We start from the raw sequence: 23,781 nt of genomic DNA, 5'->3' as shown, positions 1-23,781 counted from the left end.
CTTGGCCGCGGTTGATCCGTCGGGGAACATTGAGTTGACAGTCAACGGCCCCAAGAATTTGTTTGCTTCGGCGTCCTGGACGAACTGCTGGACGGGCGGATTGGGCCGGAGCGCAGTGGCCGGTATTTCAGCTTATTGCGCAACAGCACGTTCTGTATAATGTTCTGGGTGTGGAACTGCAGCCCTTGCTGGGACGGAATGCCCGGGGACCATGGGCCACCATGTCGAACAGGTTCTTGAACATTCTTCTGGACGCTGGTTCTGCTACGGGGGGAAGCCGAAGGCATCGTTGTTCGATAGGAACGCTTGTTCGCCCCGGTCTACTTTTATCGCCACCACGGCGGAACCACTTGCTGAAGCACGATCCGGGTTGGACGTCATTGTTGCCGGTAGTTTGGTCAGGGCCACGGTGACTATTTTGGCCGTCGGGTATCCCGCGGTGCGCCGCTTGGAAGAGGTGGCGGAAGAGGAAGCTGCTTAGTCGCCGGTCCCCGGTGACTGTTCCAGAGGCTGTAGAAATCAACAAACCTGTTGCCGGGAAATGAAACTTTCATGAGAATGTATTATTTGATTAATTAAAACTATAGTTTACCTTGAATTTCATGTATTTTTCGAAATAATCGAAAACGAAAAAGCAGCAACCAGCCAACAGAATTGAACACGTTTGACAAAAGCAATCACTTTTTTTTGACAGTTTGCGCGTTACGAAAGCTGAGGCAATGTGCGTGCTGGCTAGCGCAAATTATGTTGGTGTGAGTGTGCAAAACAAAAATCGAAATTTTTAAGGTGTGTGTCTTAGCTTAAGAATCTTAACTGGCACTGGCGATGCCCGATAGTCGCCCGCTCCCCCCCCAAAAGTTAGAGTGGGATAAAGTATTCAACGGCAAAAGGATTCTTCCTTCTTGTCTGCAGCGGTGGACACATTTGAAGTCGAGCACGCTGTAAATTTTGCCAAGACATGATCTCGGAAGGAAAACGGAAGTTGCTGTCTCGGCAACATTTCGTATGTCACGTACTCGAGGGTTGGGCAATGATGCTGGGTATATTTTTTTCGACCTCTTTATTTTGGGGGGCCACGTCGCATTCCGGATCGCAGGTTCTGCTGTATTGCAGAGCTTTGCAGGGGTAGTGCTTCGGGGATTGCAGTGTTTAGAAATTTTGAGTTGTGGTTATTTGTGCTAATTTTCTAGTTCAGGATGCTCAGGAATTGATAATTGAGAATATCTACTGTCAACCACTACAATCTGTACCAGTGGTAAGCAAAGCGAGTTAGTTGATGCCGTGGAGATTTTCCCTTATCCCCTTAACAAAGTGAAGCATCTACACATTTCGTTTTCCAAATCCTTTTCCCTATAATGCTGAGAATCTGGTTCAGAAACAATTGGTTTTATTCCAAATTGTCAATTTCTAGGCAACTACACATTACATGGCGAAATTCACTCTGCAATCCGCAAAAACATCTTCTTCAAGCAAAACGAAACTCTTTACTGGAGTTTATTGAGAATGGCAAGCCGTTTGTGGCGCTGTCATCGCAGAGGAGATTCGACAACCCTTCCGCGCTGCTCTCAAGTTGACGTCGTCGTGCTACCTTGTCGCACCCGCCATTTCGACGTTCCGAGAAAAATGCGGTTTGGTTGAGCGTTTTAGCAGAATGCATTACTGTGAAGCGGAATTAAAAGGAACAACTCGTCTCTTTGTATTCACAGAGAAAAATGCGTTTTAATGTTTGACCTTGAATCGAGGTTTTTAAGCGAAGATGGCGTTCGAATGGTGAACGCCCGAAATGTCAAAATCACGCAGTGGTACCAACATTACGGAGCAAGTGTGCCATGGCATGACAGCCACATTTTTTTCTAATGTTGGTGCTACTGCGCGATTTTGACGATTCGGGCGTTCACCATTCGAACGCCATCTTCGCTTAAAAACCTGGATAAACAAAAACTAAAGCACGCAATGTAAACAACAACAAACACGTTTTGTTTGGCTGATCATTATGTGCGTTGTGTCGAAGTTTGATTGAATTTTGTTGCTGGAGTTCCGAGTTATAATTTTATGGTAGTCTTAGTTGTACGTGCGTCAAACGCGTTCTGACCTGAAATCCCTTTGGCCAGTTGTCGCACTTACATTAATTTTCAGAAAGTGACAAGATAGCACGACAAGATTGAAACTACTGTGTAAAGTGACAAAAATGCACCGATTTTTTTCAGATTTCGTTGAATATCTCAGGATTGAAATCGAATTTTGGGGATCTGTGAAGGTCAAAAGGTGAGGCATTGTGAGTTGCACAAAATGGCGTTCTTTACTCAATTTGGCCCGAAAAGCACGTACGACAAGTTAGCACGATGGCGACAAAGCGTAAACAACAACATTGAAAAGCACGTAGTTGGACGTAATCTAATTCTCATCAAAAGTTTCATGCCTCTTTTCGTGGAGAAAAACTATGTGTAGATCAAACATAGTTTTGAAAAGTCGAAAATAATTATTTCGAGCTAATTCAGCTAATTGTTAGGGAAACAGCATCTAATTCCAGCGTGCCTCTAATGTTGCCATATCAGCACTTTGACATTCAATTACAGCTCATTAAAAGTGTTTTCAACCGAAATCGAGTGATTAATAGCTCAATAAGAAGTGAGCAAGCAAGTTTCTATCAAAAGTTTTCCAAAGTTAGTTGTATAAATAGTGAACATCAGCAAATTGGATGGAGTTAGAAGCGGGTGCTTAACCTGCCAAAGATACGAGAATTTCCCCTAGTTAATTTCAGAACAAATAATAAATTTAGTCAAAAAAATAGCAACATCAAAATCAAGTTGATGAGAATCAGAATGCGGCTCATGCAAAAGCTGTGGTGCACTGCAGTATACATTCAGGCTTATTCTTGCCAGTGGCAATTGACTACGAGATGTCGTTAGTGTATCACCCGCCATGTTTTTTACACACGATTTTCATCATATTTTGTTCTAGCTGCTCCGTCTGTTGCCTGTGGCTGAGGCTTTTTGGAGACCTGAACCTTGACCGCCCAAAGCCGAAGTCAAAGTCGTCGCATAGCATGATACTTTCAAGATAGTTTCCTAAAATCCGATTCCATGATGGTTTAGCCATCAAATAAAGATACAGCTCATCACACTCTCCATTACATTGGTTATTGGCAGAACACGACCTCCACCTCTACACGGAATTCAAACGTCTCGACGACTTGCGGGTATCACTTGCCAACACATTCTAGCCTCAAACACCCCGTCGTCGACGACGACATCGTGTAAAAGTTGTTCGTCTTCCACGAACTTCCGACTCTACTCCAACTTGGGCACCACTTCCAGGTAGAATCCTTTCGCGGGTTCATGTAATGAGAGACGGTAAAAGTCCTCTTAAGAAAACGGAAGTCGCCACAGACTCGGACGCTCTCCCAAACACCGAACGGGCGTGTTTAATAAACTTCACAATTGACTGGCAACAACACTCTCGCCTCAACAGTCGTCCTCGTCCCCCCCTCGGGGCAGACCACAACCCGGGTGAACCGCAAACACGAACGCAGTAGATTCCTCTGCCGGGCCACATTCTTGAACGCATTGACAGCTGAGCATGAGCAATGACCAGCTTCGGAATCGAAATACGTGGTGGGATGTTTTGTGGGATTCGAGTCGGAACTCACTCCCTGGGCCCGGTTAGTCCCGCTCCTCCCAGACCGGCCGGGGCGAGAATGTGATTAATTATGGAGATTGAATTGAAATTCCGCCTCTTGAGAGAGGAGTCCCTGGGACAGGTGTGCGGGTTCCCTTGATGACAGGCAGTTGACAACGTGGCAAGGGGGGTTACTTTGTACTTTGTGGTGACGTGACTCCGACGACGTGCTGAACGGGTTACACTGGGACCAGCATGGGGAATAGCCGCAGAGGACTCTGGTTCTGGGAAGGTTGGGAGAAAGGCTCCGGTTATTGTAAAATCAAATTAACCACTGGATTAGCATACGAATCAGGGAAATCCGATGATTTGGCTTTGCTGTCTTGGGGGTCATGTGGGGGCATAGCTGGAGAGACTGGGATAGTGGTGGGAGATTAAAGGTTGGTGAGTTCACATGTATCGATTAGAAGTTGGTTTGACTGTGCAGAATAATTTGTTGTTAGAAGCAGATCTTCTGTTGAACACATTTAAATTCAATTAATGAATTAAATTCAATCAACTAACATTTTCAAAATAAATAATATTTGTCACTATTTTAATCATTTGAAAATTCTGATTTTTTTTTATATTTTGGTGAATGATATTAGATAACGCCACAAAACTCGTTTTATTCATTTACATGGAATCTCTAAAATTCCCGTAGAATTCGACTTCACTCATCATCATTCGTTTCCGACCATCGCACTCTAAAATAGCCTATCCAAAAAGCTAAAAATAGTTCCCATGCTTTAAGTACAGGAACACTAGTCTAAACTAAATAGATGAAATCGGTATTGCCCAGGGCAAGAGTGGGACAGCTAGGGTAGGTGCAGTGATATCTCTCAAAAGAGTGAAGAGAGGATTTTTCGTTTAAAATAAAAGCACTCAACTTGTATGCAACAATGTCAAACCTTTTGAAGGAACTTGCATACAAGTTAACTTACTGTTAGCCACGACATCTCTTGGTGAGTAGCTGAAACAGTGGACTCATGTGAGAATTTTTGAGTTTTAATGTGAATCAAAATGTTTAAAATGTTCAACATTTCACACCTATCACCAAGTTCCAACACCGGATCACCTACCCAACCACTCGTTCATCCTCACAGTAGTTTCATCGTTGCACTACCCAGACCATCGCTGCATCAAAGTACAACTTTGTCTATTTCAAGCGCCCACTTTCATTGGCAGACTGAAACCATCGAATCTAGCCTGTCCCGAGTTCAGAACCGTGTCGAACGCTGAAACGACTACACGACGATCCGCACTTGCCGCCGACGGCGGCACACTCCGAAAATAAATTAAATTAACTTAACGAGTGACAAATTATCCTGTTCGTACGGTGGCGACGGTTAAGGTTGAGCTATGCACGCTGCCATGACCTATTCCACGGCGCTGGTATTTGGAGGCGAAATTTTCGAGCCAGATCGATGAACTTTGAGCGCGACTGGGTCGAACGAGGAATGTAATCTGCAGATTGTTTGGACAGAGTGATTCGAGTAATTTTAAGGGAGAAATCACTTCTGGTAAACGACCTTTGTTGACTCGTTTGAAACCTTTGAACGGAACTTGCGCGCAAGTTGACTTATTGAAAGCAACGACATCTAGTGATAGCTAGCAGAAACTGTAAATTCTTCGCTAAATTTATTTAATTTCTTAAATATCAAATAAGAAAGCAACTAGTTGCTCCACCTTTAAGAGATATACTGCTCTGGAAACCCAAATCGCTCGAACCCCCTCAAACATGCCGGTGTAAGTGGTTTTTCGACCAACAAACGCCCCCTTTCACCGGGGTCCAGGATAAATATTGCTTTAGGACGACAAACCAAGCGGCCTTCACCGAAATGGCTGGTTGAGGTTATGTTCTGGGGAGGGTGTGTCTACCCCGTACGAGGAAAAGGGATTATAAGAGTATCGAGAAATTGAGGTGAAAAACACGCATAGATTTAAGCCAATAACGCACGCCCGAAAATCGATTCATCGAGGGGGCGCAACATTTCCCTGGAGTTCAAAGGGGAAAACTTAAAGTCCCCAAGGATTCCGGTTTCTTACGCCGTTGAGTGAACATAATCCAATTTAGTCGCGCGCGCCCCCAAAGTGGCTCCCAAGAAGAGGAAACTTTTCGTTCCGTCTTGCCAACATCAACGCAGCGTTGCCAACCAGAAGCTGCGGGGGTGTTAACATGGATATCATCATGTGAGTGCCGCGGCGTCAACTTTTCCTCGAAAGATCCTGCCTGCACGGGCCAAAGTTACAGCAGCAACGAGAAACAGGATTACGGGGCGACGAGATTTTCGACTTTAATGCGATGAAAAATGGGCCAAGGATGCTGGGCTGCTGGTGTGTCGTTGGCAGTGTTGCCAGCTAGACTGGGGTTGCTGTTGCGGTTGAGAGTCGGGGGTTTAAAGCCGGTTAACTGGATTAGCGCAGAATATCAAGTGGTTGCGATTTATGCGCATCGCAACGTTCTGTGTTGGCAACTCGTGGATGGGAGTTGCGGGCAGGGGTTTTGGTGAAAAATGCTGTTAATGAAGGGATTACGGAATTAGGCATGTGTGAGTTGATGCGATTATGGGGATGTACTTGGGCTGCTGGTGTCGCTGTGCCCAGGAATGTGGGTCACATCGGAATGTGGATGTGATGTAATACGGAATGTTCAAGTTAACGTTTATTAAAGTCTCGAATTTATCTTATTTTACTTCCAAATCGAGACCGACATCTAGTAGCAATTAGCAAAAGTTTCAAATTTTGACTTGTATACAAGTTGACTTTTTGGAGGTCAACCCAAGATTACTTGCACGCAATATTACTCATTTAAAGCAATGCCATCTGTAGGTACAGAATTGCTGCTGACAAACCTGCAACTTTTGTTACTATAATTATGACTAAATCCACTACACAAAACCCACCTACCGAGTTGATATCTACCCTTATTATGTAACGCCAGATAAAACAACAAATACCTGTACTCATTACCACTGAAATCTGTACAGCAACCACTGCTGCGCGCGCTCCAGGGCGTTGTTGTTTCAATTTCGCAAATAAATTACATTTTAATTGTATTGAAACAGCGTGAATTCAATTGGCGCACTCACTTGCAGACTTCTGTTTGCGAATTAAGCCCACACACACGCACACACAGTGTACAAATACTCGGACACAATGAAACTGAAACAAAAACCACAGACACAAGCGAAGGGTCAAACAACGAGCGCAGAAGTTCTCCACCAATTACCATACACAACAGGTACGGATCTCCCCGTGCCACCTTCGGTGGTCAGCAGAACCCCCGGTTGCAATTAACGGAAGTTCTGGACGGGCCTCAAGGGTAGACAGCAGCAAACAAAAAATAACTCGGACGTAATCCGGCCAAAATCCGCGTTAAGGATGGTCCGCGCGCCAACTTAATTACGTTAATATGGAAAATTTTCGGAGGGGTTTTTTTGTCTGTTTGCCCAAATGAAGCCGAAGCCGTCCGGAACTCCAAGGAAGAGCGCGAAAATAAACAAACAAACTCGATCCGGCGAAAACAGTGCGCGCACGAAGAGCGGACATAAATCATAATGAGTTATGTTTAATCAAATATGTGCGCGTGGTTCCGTGTAGAACGAGTGTGGGCTGCGAGGATTTTAATTTATTATAAAATTGGTAAAAAAACGGGAGTTGGCGTTCATCCCGTGCAACGTTGTGGTCACGTGCGTGATCAGGACGACACTGGACAGCTTGCTGGATAGTGGGAAATTTTTGGACGTTTTGGACAGAAGGGTCAGTGATTACAATTACGGACTTCACTAACTACGACTACAGTCAAGAAATAACAGATAGTCAGGAGACGACAACAGTCAGTCGGGAGACGATAACAGTCAGTCAGGAGACGACAACAGTCAGTCAGGAGACGACAACAGTCAGTCAGGAGACGACAACAGTCAGTCAGGAGACGACAACAGTCAGTCAGGAGACGACAACAGTCAGTCAGGAGACGACAACAGTCAGTCGGGAGACGACAACAGTCAGTCGGGAGACGACAACAGTCAGTCGGGAGACGACAACAGTCAGTCGGGAGACGACAACAGTCAGTCGGGAGACGACAACAGTCAGTCAGGAGACGACAACAGTCAGTCAGGAGACGACAACAATCAGTCGGGAGACGACAACAGTCAGTCGGGAGACGACAACAATCAGTCAGGAGACGACACCAGTCAGTCAGGAGACGACACCAGTCAATCAGGAGACGACAACAGTCAGTCGGGAGACGACAACAGTCAGTCAGTAGACGACAACAGTCAGTCAGGAGACGACAACAGTCAGTCGGGAGACGACAACAGTCAGTCAGGAGACGACAACAGTCAGTCGGGAGACGACAACAGTCAGTCGGGAGACGACAACAGTCAGTCGGGAGACGACAACAGTCAGTTAGGAGACGACAACAATCAGTCATGAGACGACAACCGTCGGTCACATGACGCAAACAATCAGTCAGGAGACGACACCAGTCAGTTAGGAAACGACAACAGTCAGTCACGAAATGACAACAATCAGTCAGGAGACGACAACAGTCAGTCAGGAGACGACAACAGTAAGTCAGGAGACGACAACAGTCAGTCAGGGGACGACAACAGTCAGTCAGGAGACGACAACAGTAAGTCAGGAGACGACAACAGTCAGCCAGGGGACGACAACAGTCAGTCAGGAGACAATAACAGCTCTTGAAAAATTTTAATTTTTCAACAGTCAGAGTACAGTCAATCGACTCATAAGCTCAGCTGACTGGACACAGACCTGTCACAACAGTCAACATATGCATTGTCCTTCCTCCACGCATCCCGGAAGTGCCCGTTTGCCGGCAATTTCCGCGCGACCACTGTCCACATCCCTCCCATCTCGCGGGACCGGCTGAGGGACGATTTTTTGCCACTTTGATTACTGAAGTTCAAAATCAAACAAAGTGCATCCGCCCCGGAATCCGGTGACCAATATGAGTCCACTCTCCTCTTCCCGCCGGGATCGTAAATCATAACTCGCGCCCATTGTCTCCCCTGCAGGGCACGTGGACGCTCTCTCTCTCTGTTTACAATTAAAGGGACCGGGAGTTAATCATATTTACATTTTGCCGGATTATGTTTTATTTATCGGATTTGGGCTGGCGTGCATAACTACAGGCGCGTCGTAAATAATGTCCCGCTTGATTGTTAATATGTGAATGACACATTCTTCTTCTGACACTATCTCTGGCGCGCGTTGGTCGCCGTGACATTCCTGGCGGGCATGCGGGAGTCCATTTCGTGGTGAAGGATTTGCAAATTTATACCCTAACTTGGAGTCGCCTAGATGTAGGCTTTTGTCATTGCTACTCTGTGACGGGGGCCTGGAGTTCTCAAACTTCTGAATAAATCTTAAGTATTGCAAATCTCACAAAATGTTGCAAAAGTCACAGGCGTTGCAACAGTTGCCAAGTGTTGCAACAGTTTTCAATTTCAAATGTATTAAACAAATGTTTTCTTCTTCTTTGCAGGTAATTATCGCATTCTACAAAGTCTTTTCAGTAAGTACCTACTCAAAAACATGGCGGAACCTCTGAGCCGACCTCATCCTTTGTTCCAAACCCAGTAGGAGTCCACATGCCGCATTAAGATGTAAATGATATCCACCTTCATCTTGCTGCGCTGTCCAGCAGTGCCAAATGCAATCCTGATGCTGCACCCAATATGTCCCGGAGGCAACAAACGTACCGTCCAACATCAATTTTCCGAGACCTTCAATGCCAACTGGGCTTGGGAAGGCAGGCGGGCGGTGTCCTGGGGTGATGCCATGCTAATACTTCCTGCCGTGTCACCACTACCCAAAGGACTCCCACTCCTCATCAGATGCACTGCGTTTGCCCCTAAAGGGGTATTTATGTCCCATTGTTATCCAATCCGACGGTCTCATTCATTTTTCCCTCCGTCCAGGATCAGAAGTCACCCGCGGGCAGCCGATGGCATCAATTGTAAAATGTGCAATGCAAGGAGACGCTCAACTAAATCGAGCGGAAAATTGAGATCAACCGCAGTTGTCACATCGGAAATTGGAATTTGAGATTCTCACGATTTTTGGAGTTCGACAATTTTTCAGTAACCTAATCTGGAGAATATCGGCGACCCCCGATTTGACCTTCCGCTCAATTGTTCCAAATAACCCTATTCCAGATAACCCCTCAACCAGGGTCACACACATTGTTCCCGGAAGAGCAACAGCTCCCAGATATCGACCCTTTCCTAAGCCTATTAACACCGAAAGCAATTTAATCTAATTCACTGAAAATAATTCGAATTTATTCGAACTTCAGGCTCATTACTTCTCCGAGTGGGGGAAACCACACACACATACGCAGTCACAAAACTGAATTCTCGGCAAGCACTCTCTAAGTTGGTTAGAGTGCGGGGAGTCCTACCGCACAAGGGTTGACCCTTTTCCAAGAAGAGACGATGCCGTTTAAGCACGACATCCGAAAGTTATCGAAAAGATCGTACACATGTGGCTTGTGACTGTGAGTTGGAGTGAATTTTAACGTTCAAAATCTTGAGACGTCAAAACTTGACGATGCCAAATTTTTTAAGACGCCGAGTCTTGACAAGACGACAAGTCTTGACGAAAAGACACCAAGTCTTGACGAAAAGACACCAAGTCTTGACGAAAAGACACCAAGTCTTGACGAAAAGACACCAAGTCTTGACGAAAAGACACCAAGTCTTGACGAAAAGACACCAAGTCTTGACGAAAAGACACCAAGTCTTGACGAAAAGACACCAAGTCTTGACGAAAAGACACCAAGTCTTGACGAAAAGACACCAAGTTTTGACGAAAAGACACCAAGTCATGACGAAAAGACACCAAGTCTTGTCGAAAAGACACCAAGTCTTGACGAAAAGACACCAAGTCTTGACGAAAAGACACCAAGTCTTGACGAAAAGACACCAAGTCCTGAATTCAGTAATTCTAGATTATATTTCCGTCATGGGTTTCTTATGCATATATGACCTTTTGAAAATTTAATCTAGAATTCTTGAAGACGAAAAAGTCTTGACTAAATTCCAAAGACGCAAAGTCACGGTACCACTTTGTCCGTTAGCATCGGGGTGTGCGTCCGGCCGTGGTCGTCCGGAGATATCGACGGGGGCACAAACATATTGACCTTAGGTCAGCGAGGGAAGAAACACTACCCAAAACAGGAGGCCATCGCAGCACACCTGGGGAGATAATATCTGTTATTGAATATTTTATTCCATTACTTTGGGTCGGTCCAACGAACGCAGGACATTGTCCAAATTTCATGAGACAGCAGGGTGCCAGGGAAAATTTTAGCATTCGAAGAGGACTCCTTTCGAGCAGAACAAACTGAACTGGTCGCCTAAGGGATGAAGTTGATTTTAGATTATTTTCCCACTAGGGAGGGTAGTTTTTTATTTTTGCTTTCTTAAAGGGGAACACTGCTTTCGGTCCAGTTTGAGATCCGGTTCTGTTGAAGATGCTGTGAAATCTTAAGAAATCCGTTGAAAGATTCAGGTCGCAATGTGAACCAGTTTTAACAAACTCGGAGGTCGTGGTTTCGGACCCCAAATCGAATTATCTTTGCGTGACCTCGAATTCAGTCCCGGGTTTTCGCGATAAATACTCCAGCCATTTTCCGCCAACGAGGTTCGTACTTAAATTTCCATCAGTGTGACAGTAACTACCTTGCCAAGAAGGGGGGAGGTTGTCACCCAGAAGAAAACTGCTGTCACAGTTCTTCTCGCCGAAAACCGACGACTAGGGTACGTTATCCATTAGTGGACCCCTTTCCTATAGTGGACCCTCTGAAGGGTTTTTGATGAAAAATTCAATAAAATCACAATTTCAAGCTTGTTGTTGTCTACAAATCTTTTATTTGGCATGTTCAGCATCATTTAAAACAATGTTGACTGACATTGAAATTTCCTTTTCACCAAAATAAGTGTTTTGAGTTCGATATCTGAAATCAGCCATGGCCACTAGCATTTTCACAACAAAACTGCATTTATATTTTATGATTGAATTAACCATCCAATCATTTTTTAACTGATTATTTAACTTCAGCAAGTCGAAATAATGTAAGTTTAAGGATCTTTACTAAAATAAAGCGAAGAACTGCCATTTTCGAGCAAAAATTAGGGGGGTCCAATATAGGACAACGAAATCCAAACTTTTCCAAAAGTGGACCCCTGTTAATTTAACCTTCAAAAATGAAGAAAACTGTGTATTCAAGCAAATGTTTCTCTAAAACATACAATAAATGCTTGTTGTTATCAACCTAAACGCATATTTTTTTCAATTATGAGTATAAATATAGCTGTTTTCATGTTAAAAGTACCAAAAATGCTGAAGCCGTAAAAAATTATAATTTATCAAAACTATAGTTGATTGTACTTAACTGAAGCATCATAAATGCAGTTTGAAATGATATTTTATAATAATAAATCAATAACAAAACATTTTTTTAAATAAACATGCGTGATTTTATCAGCAACTGTAAAGAAATCTATTATTTAGTTTCGGTCAACCATTTATGTAATTAATATGGAAAAATTTGCATCAAGATTACTTTTTTTTTAATTATTTTTATGTTTATAGTAGTTTTTGAAACGTTTTCTCTGATCTTTTTCGGAAATAAATGTTTTTAAATGTCTGTTAGGTTTTTTGTTGTTTAAAGCCAAATTTGTTAACAAAACATATTTGTTTATAATGAAAAGTGAGCAAAATCCATCTTTTATTCATTATATCTATCATTAGACCTACACCATGCATAAAAACATCAAATATCGGTTAAATTTGGTATAAAAATAACAGTTTGCCTATAGTGGACCCGGGTCCACAATCGGATTATGGACCCGGGTCCACTATAGGAAAAGGGGTCCATAACAAGGCAAAAAAACTTTTTTTTCAAATGGCTCATTTTCTGCTCAAAAACAAATAACTGATGAAACAAATTGTCAAAATTGTTCAAAAGACTTCAGATTTCATTGTTTTGTACAAAGGGTTATGAAAAAGTGCTTAAAATATTGAAAATTTGTGAAAAATGTGCTTCGGCTCTACTAGGGGGTCCACTAATGGTTAAAATACCCTACATTTCGTATGGCTTCGCAAAAGAAGCTGAAAACCGTAAAATATGCGAGTGCCTTCCAAATTTATACATTTGGCTCAAGTCTGGCTGAGGAAAGTGGAGGTTTGCAAAGTTGCAGAAAATGCACCGGCAAAAGTATCCGCACCCGAAAAGCTGCGAGGGAAATTTATGTTGCAATTTCGTTTCCGGTATCTCTCCGGCTCTAAGCTGCGAATTTCAGCACTTTGGCTGCATACTGTTGCCGAACTGAGTCGGTTTGGCGAATGTGGCTGGGGATTCAGTGCAGTGTTTAAGTAGAGTTTATGGTGGGGAAATTTGGGTTAAAAATAGATTTAGTTTGGAGACACTGTTGCTCGAGCTGGGAAGAAAAGTTGTTGCAACAAGGTTGCTTACAATTATTGCAAATATTTTCGAACAATTTGAACAACCAAAAACCAACAGAAAACAACCAACAACCAACAACCAACAACCAACAACCAACAACCAACAACCAACAACCAACAACCAACACAATTGACAAATGACAATTAAATGTTTAAACTGATTGTTTCTTCAAAGCATTCCAACTCTTTAAAGAGGACACACACATACAGAACCTAAATAGTCTTTTGTCGAGAACAAAGAACCAATCGTCCAACGTTCAAATACACCCTAGAAAAACATGCGTTCATGAGCACAAAAAAACGCTCACACACACACATCCTCACAAAACGTTTAACACAGCCTCACACACTCTGGTAGAGGAACTCCGTTTCTAACCGCAAAGCAATGCAAATTGACCACCCCGTTGAACATATCCCGGAACCTGCAGCTCGAGGATCATCATCACCAACAACTGTCCGAGCGTTTATGTGAAAAACATACACGTGTGGTGGTAGTACGGCAGCGGGGACATCAATAAATGTAGAACATTTCCAATATGGTCAGCTCGTCGTCATCGTCGCAGAAAACACGTGTAGCGTTCGGGTTGGTGGAACCAACTGTGTGGTGGTAAATTGTGTAGCAGTTTGGACGTTTGGGCACTATCAGTGGATTCCAGGGAGTTTTTCACCTGAAAGTTGGAGTGGAAACAGTGAAAAATGTGTAAATTTACGTGTACGTTTAAATGTTGATAATGATGATGATTTTTGAGAAAATAATTGAAATTAATTTTCAAATTAATGAATTCCTGTTAAACATGTGAAGATTTACATAAATTATGACATAAATTAAAATTTTTCATGAACTCGGACGAAAATTCCAGTTGTTACATGAATTTACATGCAAAATAATTTAATATGGAAATTTTACTGATATTTTATGACTTTCGCTCATTACTGATAATATAAAATCATCATAGAAATAATTAGTTTTAATCAAAACGGAGAGTTTTTAATTGCAAAATGTTACATGCAATTGCATGTAAAATTGCAACATCAATTCAAAGTGTGTTTTAAACCTAAAACCTCCTGGATTTTCAAAGTTCCACAGCCGGATAATACTCCCCATTGCAAGCGGTAGTGACCATCATTTGTACGCAAAATGCAAATGATCCTAAACCACCTTAAACTCCCCTCCCTCTCCCTCCTTCCTCTCCTTTAGTGACCAAAACATGTGGAACTTGTGTGCATCGTTCTGCAAATCGTATCGAGCTGCTGCGGCATGTGCGTGGGTGGCACAGGAGCATCATTTTGAATTAATCTTCCGACCAATGCGAATAAAGGGGGGAGAGGGGGGGGGGTGCACTGTAATAAAAATTACATGAAAAGTAAATTTACTTGGTAATGCATGTAAAATTCATGGAATTTTTGTATGTATGTTGTTTTCAATAAAATTAATATCAAAATTGTTTTTTTTGGTGTACAATTTCCATCTGCTACACATCGTTTATGTCCGGGGCTTCGTTTTTCTCAAGATAACAATTTGGAGTTTGAATGCTAAATACTAATGCATTTGCCAGGGGAAACTACAGCAGGATAACGAGCGCATACCTGTTGGGGGGTTATGCAAATGAACACACTCGTACGGGATCATCATTTGGAGCCGCCGTCGTGGGAACCGGATCTGGAAGACGGAACAAAATTGTACAACTTTTCTGCCCGAGCAGAAATTTTGTCTTGCCGGGGGCGTTTTAAAATAAATACAAACGAGAGTTTTGTATTTTTAACAGGATATCATGGCGGAACAAATTTGCAATCTGTTTAATTAAATTGTGTTTAGAGGAAGGCTAACAAAACATGGTTAATATTCTGTTAACACTCGTTGATCTTTTCTGACGGTTGTCATCGTCTGCTTATATCTGTGAAGTCGTCTGAAACGCATATTATCCTCTGCTAACGTCTGTTTCCGCCCACTTACATCTGGAGATGCAATATAGCGGTTTTCATCGAATGCTAACGCCAAACGTCTGATAACGTCTGATAACGTCTGCTAACGTCTGCATTCGTCTGAAAACGTCCTTTAACTTGACAAATCGTCAGAACTCCATTCATTTGACCTAAGTCAACGTACAAATCCCGTTTGCCAAAAAAGGGTCGTCCAACTCCCGCCGACTAAGGGACTCGCAACTAAATTATCTCCATCCATCTCCCAAGGATCTGCCAAGCCGGACCGCTCTTCACCTAATACATGATTTATTCGGCCCAGCAATGTCGACTACCTTATCATGCAACTCGAACTGAAAATGAGAAAAACACGTCCTCTGACAGGCCGCCGGTTCCAGCAGCAGCTGTTTGGTATGCGCCAGAGCGCAACCCCTTCGCCCTCCTCGGGCCTCGCAGAAGAATTTATGTGAGAGTATTTTCATATTATATTATCACAAGGTCTCGAAGATCTACCGACGGTGGAGAAAAAAAAGGTTTCCGCCTTTTGTCACCGAGCTCGCTCTCGAGGACCGGAACTCGCAGATAATATAAAGTATTCTCTCCTACCGCTGCCACCGTCATCTATGATGGAAATCCGACTTTTCTTACCACGTGTGAGGTTACCCGGAAGACGACACCCGTCCTCTCAACTGGAACATAAATAATACAGTGTGGCTGGCTGCGTACGGAAAATAATTTCCCGCTTCCGGGCGTCTTGTGTGTGTGTAACTTGGTTCTGGAGATGGAAAAGCGAGGAGTGAGGCAACATACTTCACCGGGAGATGCTTTTTTCTTGGAGTACCGTCAAGTGGAGGAGGTTTGGTCAAGATTAGCAATGCTATAGTGACACAAAATGACCCCAAAAACAATTGGAGATGATACAAGACCTTAAAAGACGCAATGAGACGCTAACATACCCTAGGTGACGCCTAACTAAGCTGAGAGACGTACTGAGACGCTAAGGTACACTGAAGAGACGTTGAAGTCGCTGAAGAGTCATGCAAAGATGCTGGAAAGATGCAAAAAAAGACTTAAATTTACGTTAAAAGATACTGAAGAGACGCTTGAATACACTAGGTGATGCCTAAAGTAGCTGAGAGTTTTACTGAGACGCTAAAATACATTGAAGAGTTAAAGTCGCTGAAGAGACATACAGAGGTGAGACGCATGGAAGAGAATTATATTTACGTCAAGAGACACTATAAGACACTAGGTGACGCCAAATGTAGCTGAGTGACTTACTGAGATGCTAAGAATAACTGAGACGTGCTATAACGTTATCAGACAACGAAATATGCAAAAAGACGAACATTGTCACTCAAAGACAATTACGAGAAGCTGAAAAGACGCTAAAGAGACGCTAAGAGATGCTAAAAGGCGTAAAAAAGACACTGAAAAGACATTGAAAACGCCAAATTATGCTAAGAGACGGTGAGGGATCATAAAGGACAGTGAGACGTACCAAGACGCTGGAGGAACCTTAAACGAAGTTACGAGATGTCAAGAGACGCTTAATGATCCAAAGAGATGCTAACGTCTGTTAACGTCTGCTTACGTCTGTAAACGTCTTTTGACTTAGAAACTAGTCAGAACTCCAGAACGCTGGGTGAGGTTATGATGAGACGCTAAGAGATGCCAAAATACGTTCAAAGACACTTGACAGACGTTTAGAGAAACTGAAAGACACCAAAGGGACCCTCAGAGATGCTGGAGGATCTTGTAAGTCGTGAAAGAGACGCTAAGAAACGCTAAAGATATGCCAGAAGACACTAAGATATGCTGATGAGACGCCTGGAGACGCTTAGATATGTTACTCTAGAGAACATACAGAACTAATAAAACACTAGCCAAAGTTTCCAGACGCTACAAGACACCTCCGCCAACGGTACCTCCTTTCCGTTTGAGGTAGTCTTCTCCTCAAGTGTGAAGGATCCTGCCCCAGCTGATTAATATTCTAATACGGTGCTTCTTCTCGTTTGATTTATATTGAATCCTGTTTTTCCCTGGCTCAAGACTTTCCCTCAACCACCCTACCAATCTCCGGAAGGATTCCCGTTACGATGACGGAGGACTTTCTCGAGCTTTAAGCCGGGCAACTTATTACTCAGAGGAGCAAAAAAAAAAAAGAACCCCACTCTCGGCGTCCCGTCTTCGGGATTACTTCCCAAGACGTCGTCGTCGCCGACGCCACCGCCAACGAATGTGAGGTTAAAGAGCGAAGATTTACATGTCAATTTTTCGCTCGGTTGGCAGCCCTTGCGGTCGCGCACCCAACTATTTTCGCAGGGATTTGTCCGGGTTGCCAACCGAAGATAGTGTCTCGTCGTTGTCTTCGTCGTCAACAAATTAGGAATTCATTACTCGCCGAGAGAGTCGACTTGGGATGACTTTGTTGCAAGAGGTGGGTGGGGGAGGGCAACGCTTGGATTACTGACAAATAATTGGGGGATTACCCCGGCGAAATGGGTTGATGGGTGCAGTTGGAGAGCGGTGGAAAGATGGATGGTGACTTTGCGTGAAGGAGCATTACTCTCGCGTGGCACCCGTTGACGGCGCCGGATTGTCTGGTGGAGATAATTGCAGGGTGATGGAACAGGTAGTTTGTGCAGCAGCGATAACTGTTAATTTTTGGTGAATTACATGTTGGGAAAAGCGCCTTGGATTGGATACTTTTGTGTGTTTTTGCTCTCTTAACAACTTTGAAGAACACTTCGAATCGATAGGACTTCTCCTGATAAAAGTACGGAGCTTTACATGATAAATGAGACGTTTAGAAAATTAGGCGTCTCTTTCTGAAAATTTCGTTACAGCTCTAAAGTATTCAGTTGCAACAGTTTTAACAGTTGTTTATTGTTAAGAGATGCCAAGAGCCACTAGAATTGTAAGAGACGTGATGAAATGCTAAAAGCAAGAAATGCTAATAAATAAAAATAGATGCTAAGAGATGCTTAAATAAACTAAGAGACACTAAATGAAACTAAGAGACGCTCAGATGCATAAAAATGCACAGATAGATGCTTAAAGACGGTGAGTGACGGTTAGAGACGCTTGGAGGGCTTATTGAAGCAAAAAATTGCTTACGCCCTAAATATTCCATAACAAAGAACAGAGTTGCAATTACAAGGAAGAAACAATAATTATTAAAAAGAGATGCTTACTAATGCAAGTAATGCTAAGAGACGCTCAGAGAGGCTAGGAGTCGCTAACTGAAGCTTACATACGCAAAAGAAGACTCAAAAGACTATGTAAAACGCTAAGAAACGCTAAGACAATTAGATATGCTCAGAGACGCTTAAACATTTGAGGAAGTCGTTAATACAAAGAGAATCAAAGAAATGCGAAGAGACGTCTTGTGAGGTTAGTAAAAGTTAAGACAACATAGGAAATGTTATGAGACGCTTAGAAATCATAACATATGCTGAGTTATTGACGTTTAGAGAACCCAAGAGACGCTAACGATGCTTGAAGACGATAAGAGATGCTTAGAGGCACTAAATAAGAATGTCGATACATTAAGAAATGCAAACAAAAGTAAAAAGACGCTAAGAAACGCTATTTAATGCTTTGAGACGCTAAGAAATTAAAAGAGATGCTAAGAGTGAAAAAAAAAACAATATACGTTAAAAGATCGGGAGAATTGCAAAGAAATGACAAGAGATGCTAAGAGACGGTTAGAGAGAAGTAAATCTTTCCAAGTTCCTGAGGGGAACACCCTTGAAAAGTATCGGGGCCGGCATTTACAAAGCGGATTCAGTGGCAGTTTCATTCTCAACTTAATGTTAACATGTTAAGGTTAATGTTAACATTCCATAGGTCGCCTCCCTAAGGTGTCGTGATAAGGTCCAGTTTGTGACGATACACTACCTTCCCTTTACTAAGCAATCGATTCCAGAAGGGAAAAGATCACCAGTTGTGTTGATCCGAGCCGGGATTTGAACCCCGATCTACCGCTTACGAGGCGGAAGCGTTACCACTGGGCTACGTGGCTCGGTCTATGACACGTCTTCTTTTAAAAGATAGGACGTATCACAAGATAGAACTCAAGCGACGATAGTAGACACAATAAGAAGCTATTAGACGGCAAAAACGCTTAAGACGCTAAAAGGTGATAAGATACGCTTAAAGATACTAAATCAGATAAGAGACGCTAAGAAACGAAAAAAGACGATATAAATGCTAAGAACTGAAGACATGTTAATACACGTTAAAAGATAGTGAGAAATGCAAAGAAATTGCAAGAAATGCTAAGGGACGCTTCAAGACGATAAGAAATGATGAAAGACACTAAATGAGGTAAGAGACGCTAAGAATAGCTGAGGACGTCGAAAATTAAAACAATGCAAAGATAATGCTAAGAAATGTTGAAAAGTTGTGATGAGACGCTATTTAATGCTAGGAGACGCTTAGTAATGAAAAGAGACGCTAAATGTAATCAAAAGACGATAGAAGATGCTTGAAACGTTAAGTAAGATTAGTTACGCTAAGAATTGTTGATAAGATTTGTAGTGATGGAAGACGCTAAGAAATGAAAAGAGACTTGAAGAAATGAGCGGAGACGCTAAGCAATGCAAAGAAACGCTTAATTAAACCAAAAGACGCTTCAAAGTTATGAGAGACGCTTTGAGACGCTAAGATACTTCAATAGGCGTCTCATTTCTCAAAACTTCGATAAACTCAGCTTCTATGAGGCTTTAAGGTATCAGTTACGGATGCCAACCTTGAAACCAATCCAATCCGTTTGTCCCAAAAAAGGGTGCTCCACAATCACCTTTTCCAAAGGTGGCGTTCAACCCACAAAACCAAACACACAATGTTGTTTATCGGTATCAAATTTCGATGATCCCATTTATGATTCCTAAGCAGATCAACCAAAAACCGGACCCCGCCGAAGGTTATTCTCGGAATTAAAGTTTTATCCCTCCGGTGCCGAGTCAAATCATGTATGCTGGAAATGGTTCATCGAACGCAAAAAAAAGAAGATTCCTTTCCAGGAAGAGGGTTTGCGAACCCCGTTCTCAAGCGTAGCTTCGTGCGAGATTGTGATGTTGTTGCAATAAGAGTTAGGAAAACAGGATCAACACGTTCATCCTTGGACTCTTGGCAAATACATTCGCCAGAAGAAGACGCCGACAGCGGAAGGAAAAGGATTTTTTTTGTTAACCCAGTTGAAGGATTTTTTTTTCTTATTTTTTTAGATTTGAGAAGGGGAAAGAGAACCGGATCAGTTCGGGCTCGCAAAATTTATGGTATAAATATGTGTCAGTGATATTTATGCTGGGGCTTCTTTCTCGCTTTTCTTCAAATTTTTCAAGACTTTGGGATCTTCAGCGGTTGTTGAAAGGATGAAGAAGACGACGACGACGACTGGGGAAAAAAGGGAGAGGTTGTGTGTGGTGTGGGGGCTCTTCCATGCTACCGAGAAAAGATCTCCAGCAATAAATCAGATTTTTGACTTAAATTCGACAAACGAACGACCATGGGTTGGGATTGGAAACCCATACGAAGGGTGGTGGAGTGGGTTTCTTTGCTTGAGTTGGATAGAAATGGTTGCAGAAGAGATACGTTTTCCGAAATGGGGAAAAATCGATGAAAAAATGTTTGTTTTGCACTTGATTTGAAAAGTAACCGGCTAAATTTTGATATGCTGATTTGTTTTAAATTAACTTTGTACTTTCTTCTTTCTCTTTGCAGGTAAATTGAGCAAACAAAATTACTGGATTATGGCTTTAAAGGTACAGATTTCAATATTTTTTCAATGTGATATCAAAAAGGGCGTATAAAAATGTATAAAAAGATGCTCTAGAGTCTGTCCAACGTCAGCTAAACTAAGTTTTCCTTCATCATTATCATGTAGTTTCATCCACTGAATAACTTTGTAGAACACTCAAACTTGATTCGATTATTACTAACCAGGGGCGCCGACTCTGGGGGGGCACGGTACTTTTTGCCCCCCCTAAAATTTGGCTGGGGGGCAGCCCATACATTGTGCCCCCCCAGAAATTTTGGAAGAAAAATATTTTTATTTCAATTATAAAAAAATACAGAAATAATTGAAAATAATATCAAAAACTTAAATGGAACATTGTTTGTACACACGAATAGAATTCTTGTAAGCGAATCGGTAAAATAGCTCAAAAACATTTGTTGTTTTTGAAATCGCTGAAAGTTTTTGAACAAAATCGTTTACAATTTTTTGGATTTAGATGCATTTTTTTCTAAATCGACAACGTTTTATCTTTACCACTGTGCTCTCTAGGAAAATCAGTAAGCTTAGTACAAGAGCACAGAGGCACCGGTATATGATTTGAGAGATATTGTCAACATAAATTTTACGGATTTGCTCATAAGATTTCAAATGCACAGAATGTTGTTCCAAATCAAAACCAATGTACTTTTTCCATAACACATTATCTACAATCAATCTTACGCAAATTCTTGCGAAAACAATCATCAAGTTTTCAAACGCAACATTCTGCGATTTGCCATTGTAGATCAGGATTTAGCGAATATAAACTGAAGCACTTTTCAAAATGATCATTTGTTGACTGCTTTACATTTAAAAAAAATGCTGATAAATTCAATTATTTTTTGGGTTATTTTAGAAAGGATTTGAAAAGATTTCAAATGCATTTGTCAACCGTTAACCGTTGTATACCGATTTTAGCCGAAAAATACAATTGTTTCAAAAAAAGTAATTTTTTGAAAACTAGAGCACCGCTTTACTGAGAAACCGACAAATTAAAACATAATCCACATTATAATCTTAAAAAACACAAGTGTACATCGCCTTCTGCAATTCATGATCGATTTAAAAAAATAAAAAGGCTATAGAAATTTTAACTGCACCCTCAAAAAATATGCCAAAAAATCAGGGAGTAGAAAATAATACTAAAATTAAAATTCTTAAATTCTTAAATTCTTAAATTCTTAAATTCTTAAATTCTTAAATTCTTAAATTCTTAAATTCTTAAATTCTTAAATTCTTAAATTCTTAAATTCTTAAATTCTTAAATTCTTAAATTCTTAAATTCTTAAATTCTTAAATTCTTAAATTCTTAAATTCTTAAATTCTTAAATTCTTAAATTCTTAAATTCTTAAATTCTTAAATTCTTAAATTCTTAAATTCTTAAATTCTTAAATTCTTAAATTCTTAAATTCTTAAATTCTTAAATTCTTAAATTCTTAAATTCTTAAATTCTTAAATTCTTAAATTCTTAAATTCTTAAATTCTTAAATTCTTAAATTCTTAAATTCTTAAATTCTTAAATTCTTAAATTCTTAAATTCTTAAATTCTTAAATTCTTAAATTCTTAAATTCTTAAATTCTTAAATTCTTAAATTCTTAAATTCTTAAATTCTTAAATTCTTAAATTCTTAAATTCTTAAATTCTTAAATTCTTAAATTCTTAAATTCTTTAATTCTGAAATTCTGAAATTCTTAAATTCTTAAATTCTTAAATTCTTAAATTCTTAAATTCTTAAATTCTTAAATTCTTAAATTCTTAAATTCTTAAATTCTTAAATTCTTAAATTCTTAAATTCTTAAATTCTTAAATTCTTAAATTCTTAAATTCTTAAATTCTTAAATTCTTAAATTCTTAAATTCTTAAATTCTTAAATTCTTAAATTCTTAAATTCTTAAATTCTTAAATTCTTAAATTCTTAAATTCTTAAATTCTTAAATTCTTAAATTCTTAAATTCTTAAATTCTTAAATTCTTAAATTCTTAAATTCTTAAATTCTTAAATTCTTAAATTCTTAAATTCTTAAATTCTTAAATTCTTAAATTCTTAAATTCTTAAATTCTTAAATTCTTAAATTCTTAAATTCTTAAATTCTTAAATTCTTAAATTCTTAAATTCTTAAATTCTTAAATTCTTAAATTCTTAAATTCTTAAATTCTTAAATTCTTAAATTCTTAAATTCTTAAATTCTTAAATTCTTAAATTCTTAAATTCTTAAATTCTTAAGTTCTTAAATTCTTAAATTCTTAAATTCTCAAATTCTTAAATTCTTAAATTCTTAAATTCTTAAATTCTTAAATTCTTAAATTCTTAAATTCTTAAAAAATTAATAGATGTATCATAATTTTGAAATTTTTGATTTTTTTAAACATTGAATTTTATTGTTATTTCTAAATTTCTGCTTTTGATTTCTTAACATTTTGATTTTTTTAAATCCTAGATTTTTTTTTATACCACAGTGAAACCTCTTTTTGTGCGATGCGTTACGTTTTTCTAATTTGTAAATTTCTCTGGAACGACGCAACATCTTTGCAATCTTTTAAAAGCAATTTGTAGGTTGTAGGTTCAGATTTACAAAACGCTTTTTGAAGCTTTCAAAAATATTGTCGAGAAATTAAAAGAAATCTACGAAATAAAAAGCGTAACGCCACCGCGTAAAAAGAGGTTTCTATGTATTATTATTATTTAATTTTGGAATATTGAATTTGGTGTATCTGTTTTTTTTTCCTAAATTGCATATGTGAAAAATTGATGTTTTTTTAAATGTGTATTTGTATTCTTAAATGAAGTTCTAAATTTTTGCTCTTAACTTTTGTTTTTATTTTTAGAATATTTGTATTGTTAAATTTCTAAATATCTGATTATTTTTATTATTGACTGTTACTTCTAGAAAATAACTAAGAATATACCAATGAGAATGAATTC

General features: G+C 40.3%; 1 protein-coding gene across 9 annotated transcripts in view; it reads left to right on the top strand.

Moving 5' to 3' along the window:
• LOC120417562 (protein muscleblind) overlaps positions 1 to 23,781 on the top strand; it is a 526,440-nt gene that overhangs the window by 272,941 nt on the left and 229,718 nt on the right. Inside the window, exon 3 of one of the 9 annotated variants that reach the window (XM_052708170.1) lies at positions 20,803 to 20,956. The exons of the other annotated variants lie outside the window; for them this stretch is intronic. Coding sequence (XP_052564130.1) covers positions 20,803 to 20,811 — 9 coding nt within the window. The 3' untranslated portion in view covers positions 20,812 to 20,956. Of the gene's footprint in view, positions 1 to 20,802; positions 20,957 to 23,781 lie in introns of those variants that run through there. 9 annotated transcript variants of the gene reach the window in all.

The sequence above is a fragment of the Culex pipiens genome, chromosome 2 (assembly GCF_016801865.2).
Source record: "Culex pipiens pallens isolate TS chromosome 2, TS_CPP_V2, whole genome shotgun sequence".
Taxonomy (NCBI): domain Eukaryota; kingdom Metazoa; phylum Arthropoda; class Insecta; order Diptera; family Culicidae; genus Culex; species Culex pipiens.
The sequence above is the reverse complement of the archived record's forward strand: the minus strand, read 5'-3'. Positions and strand labels throughout refer to the sequence as shown.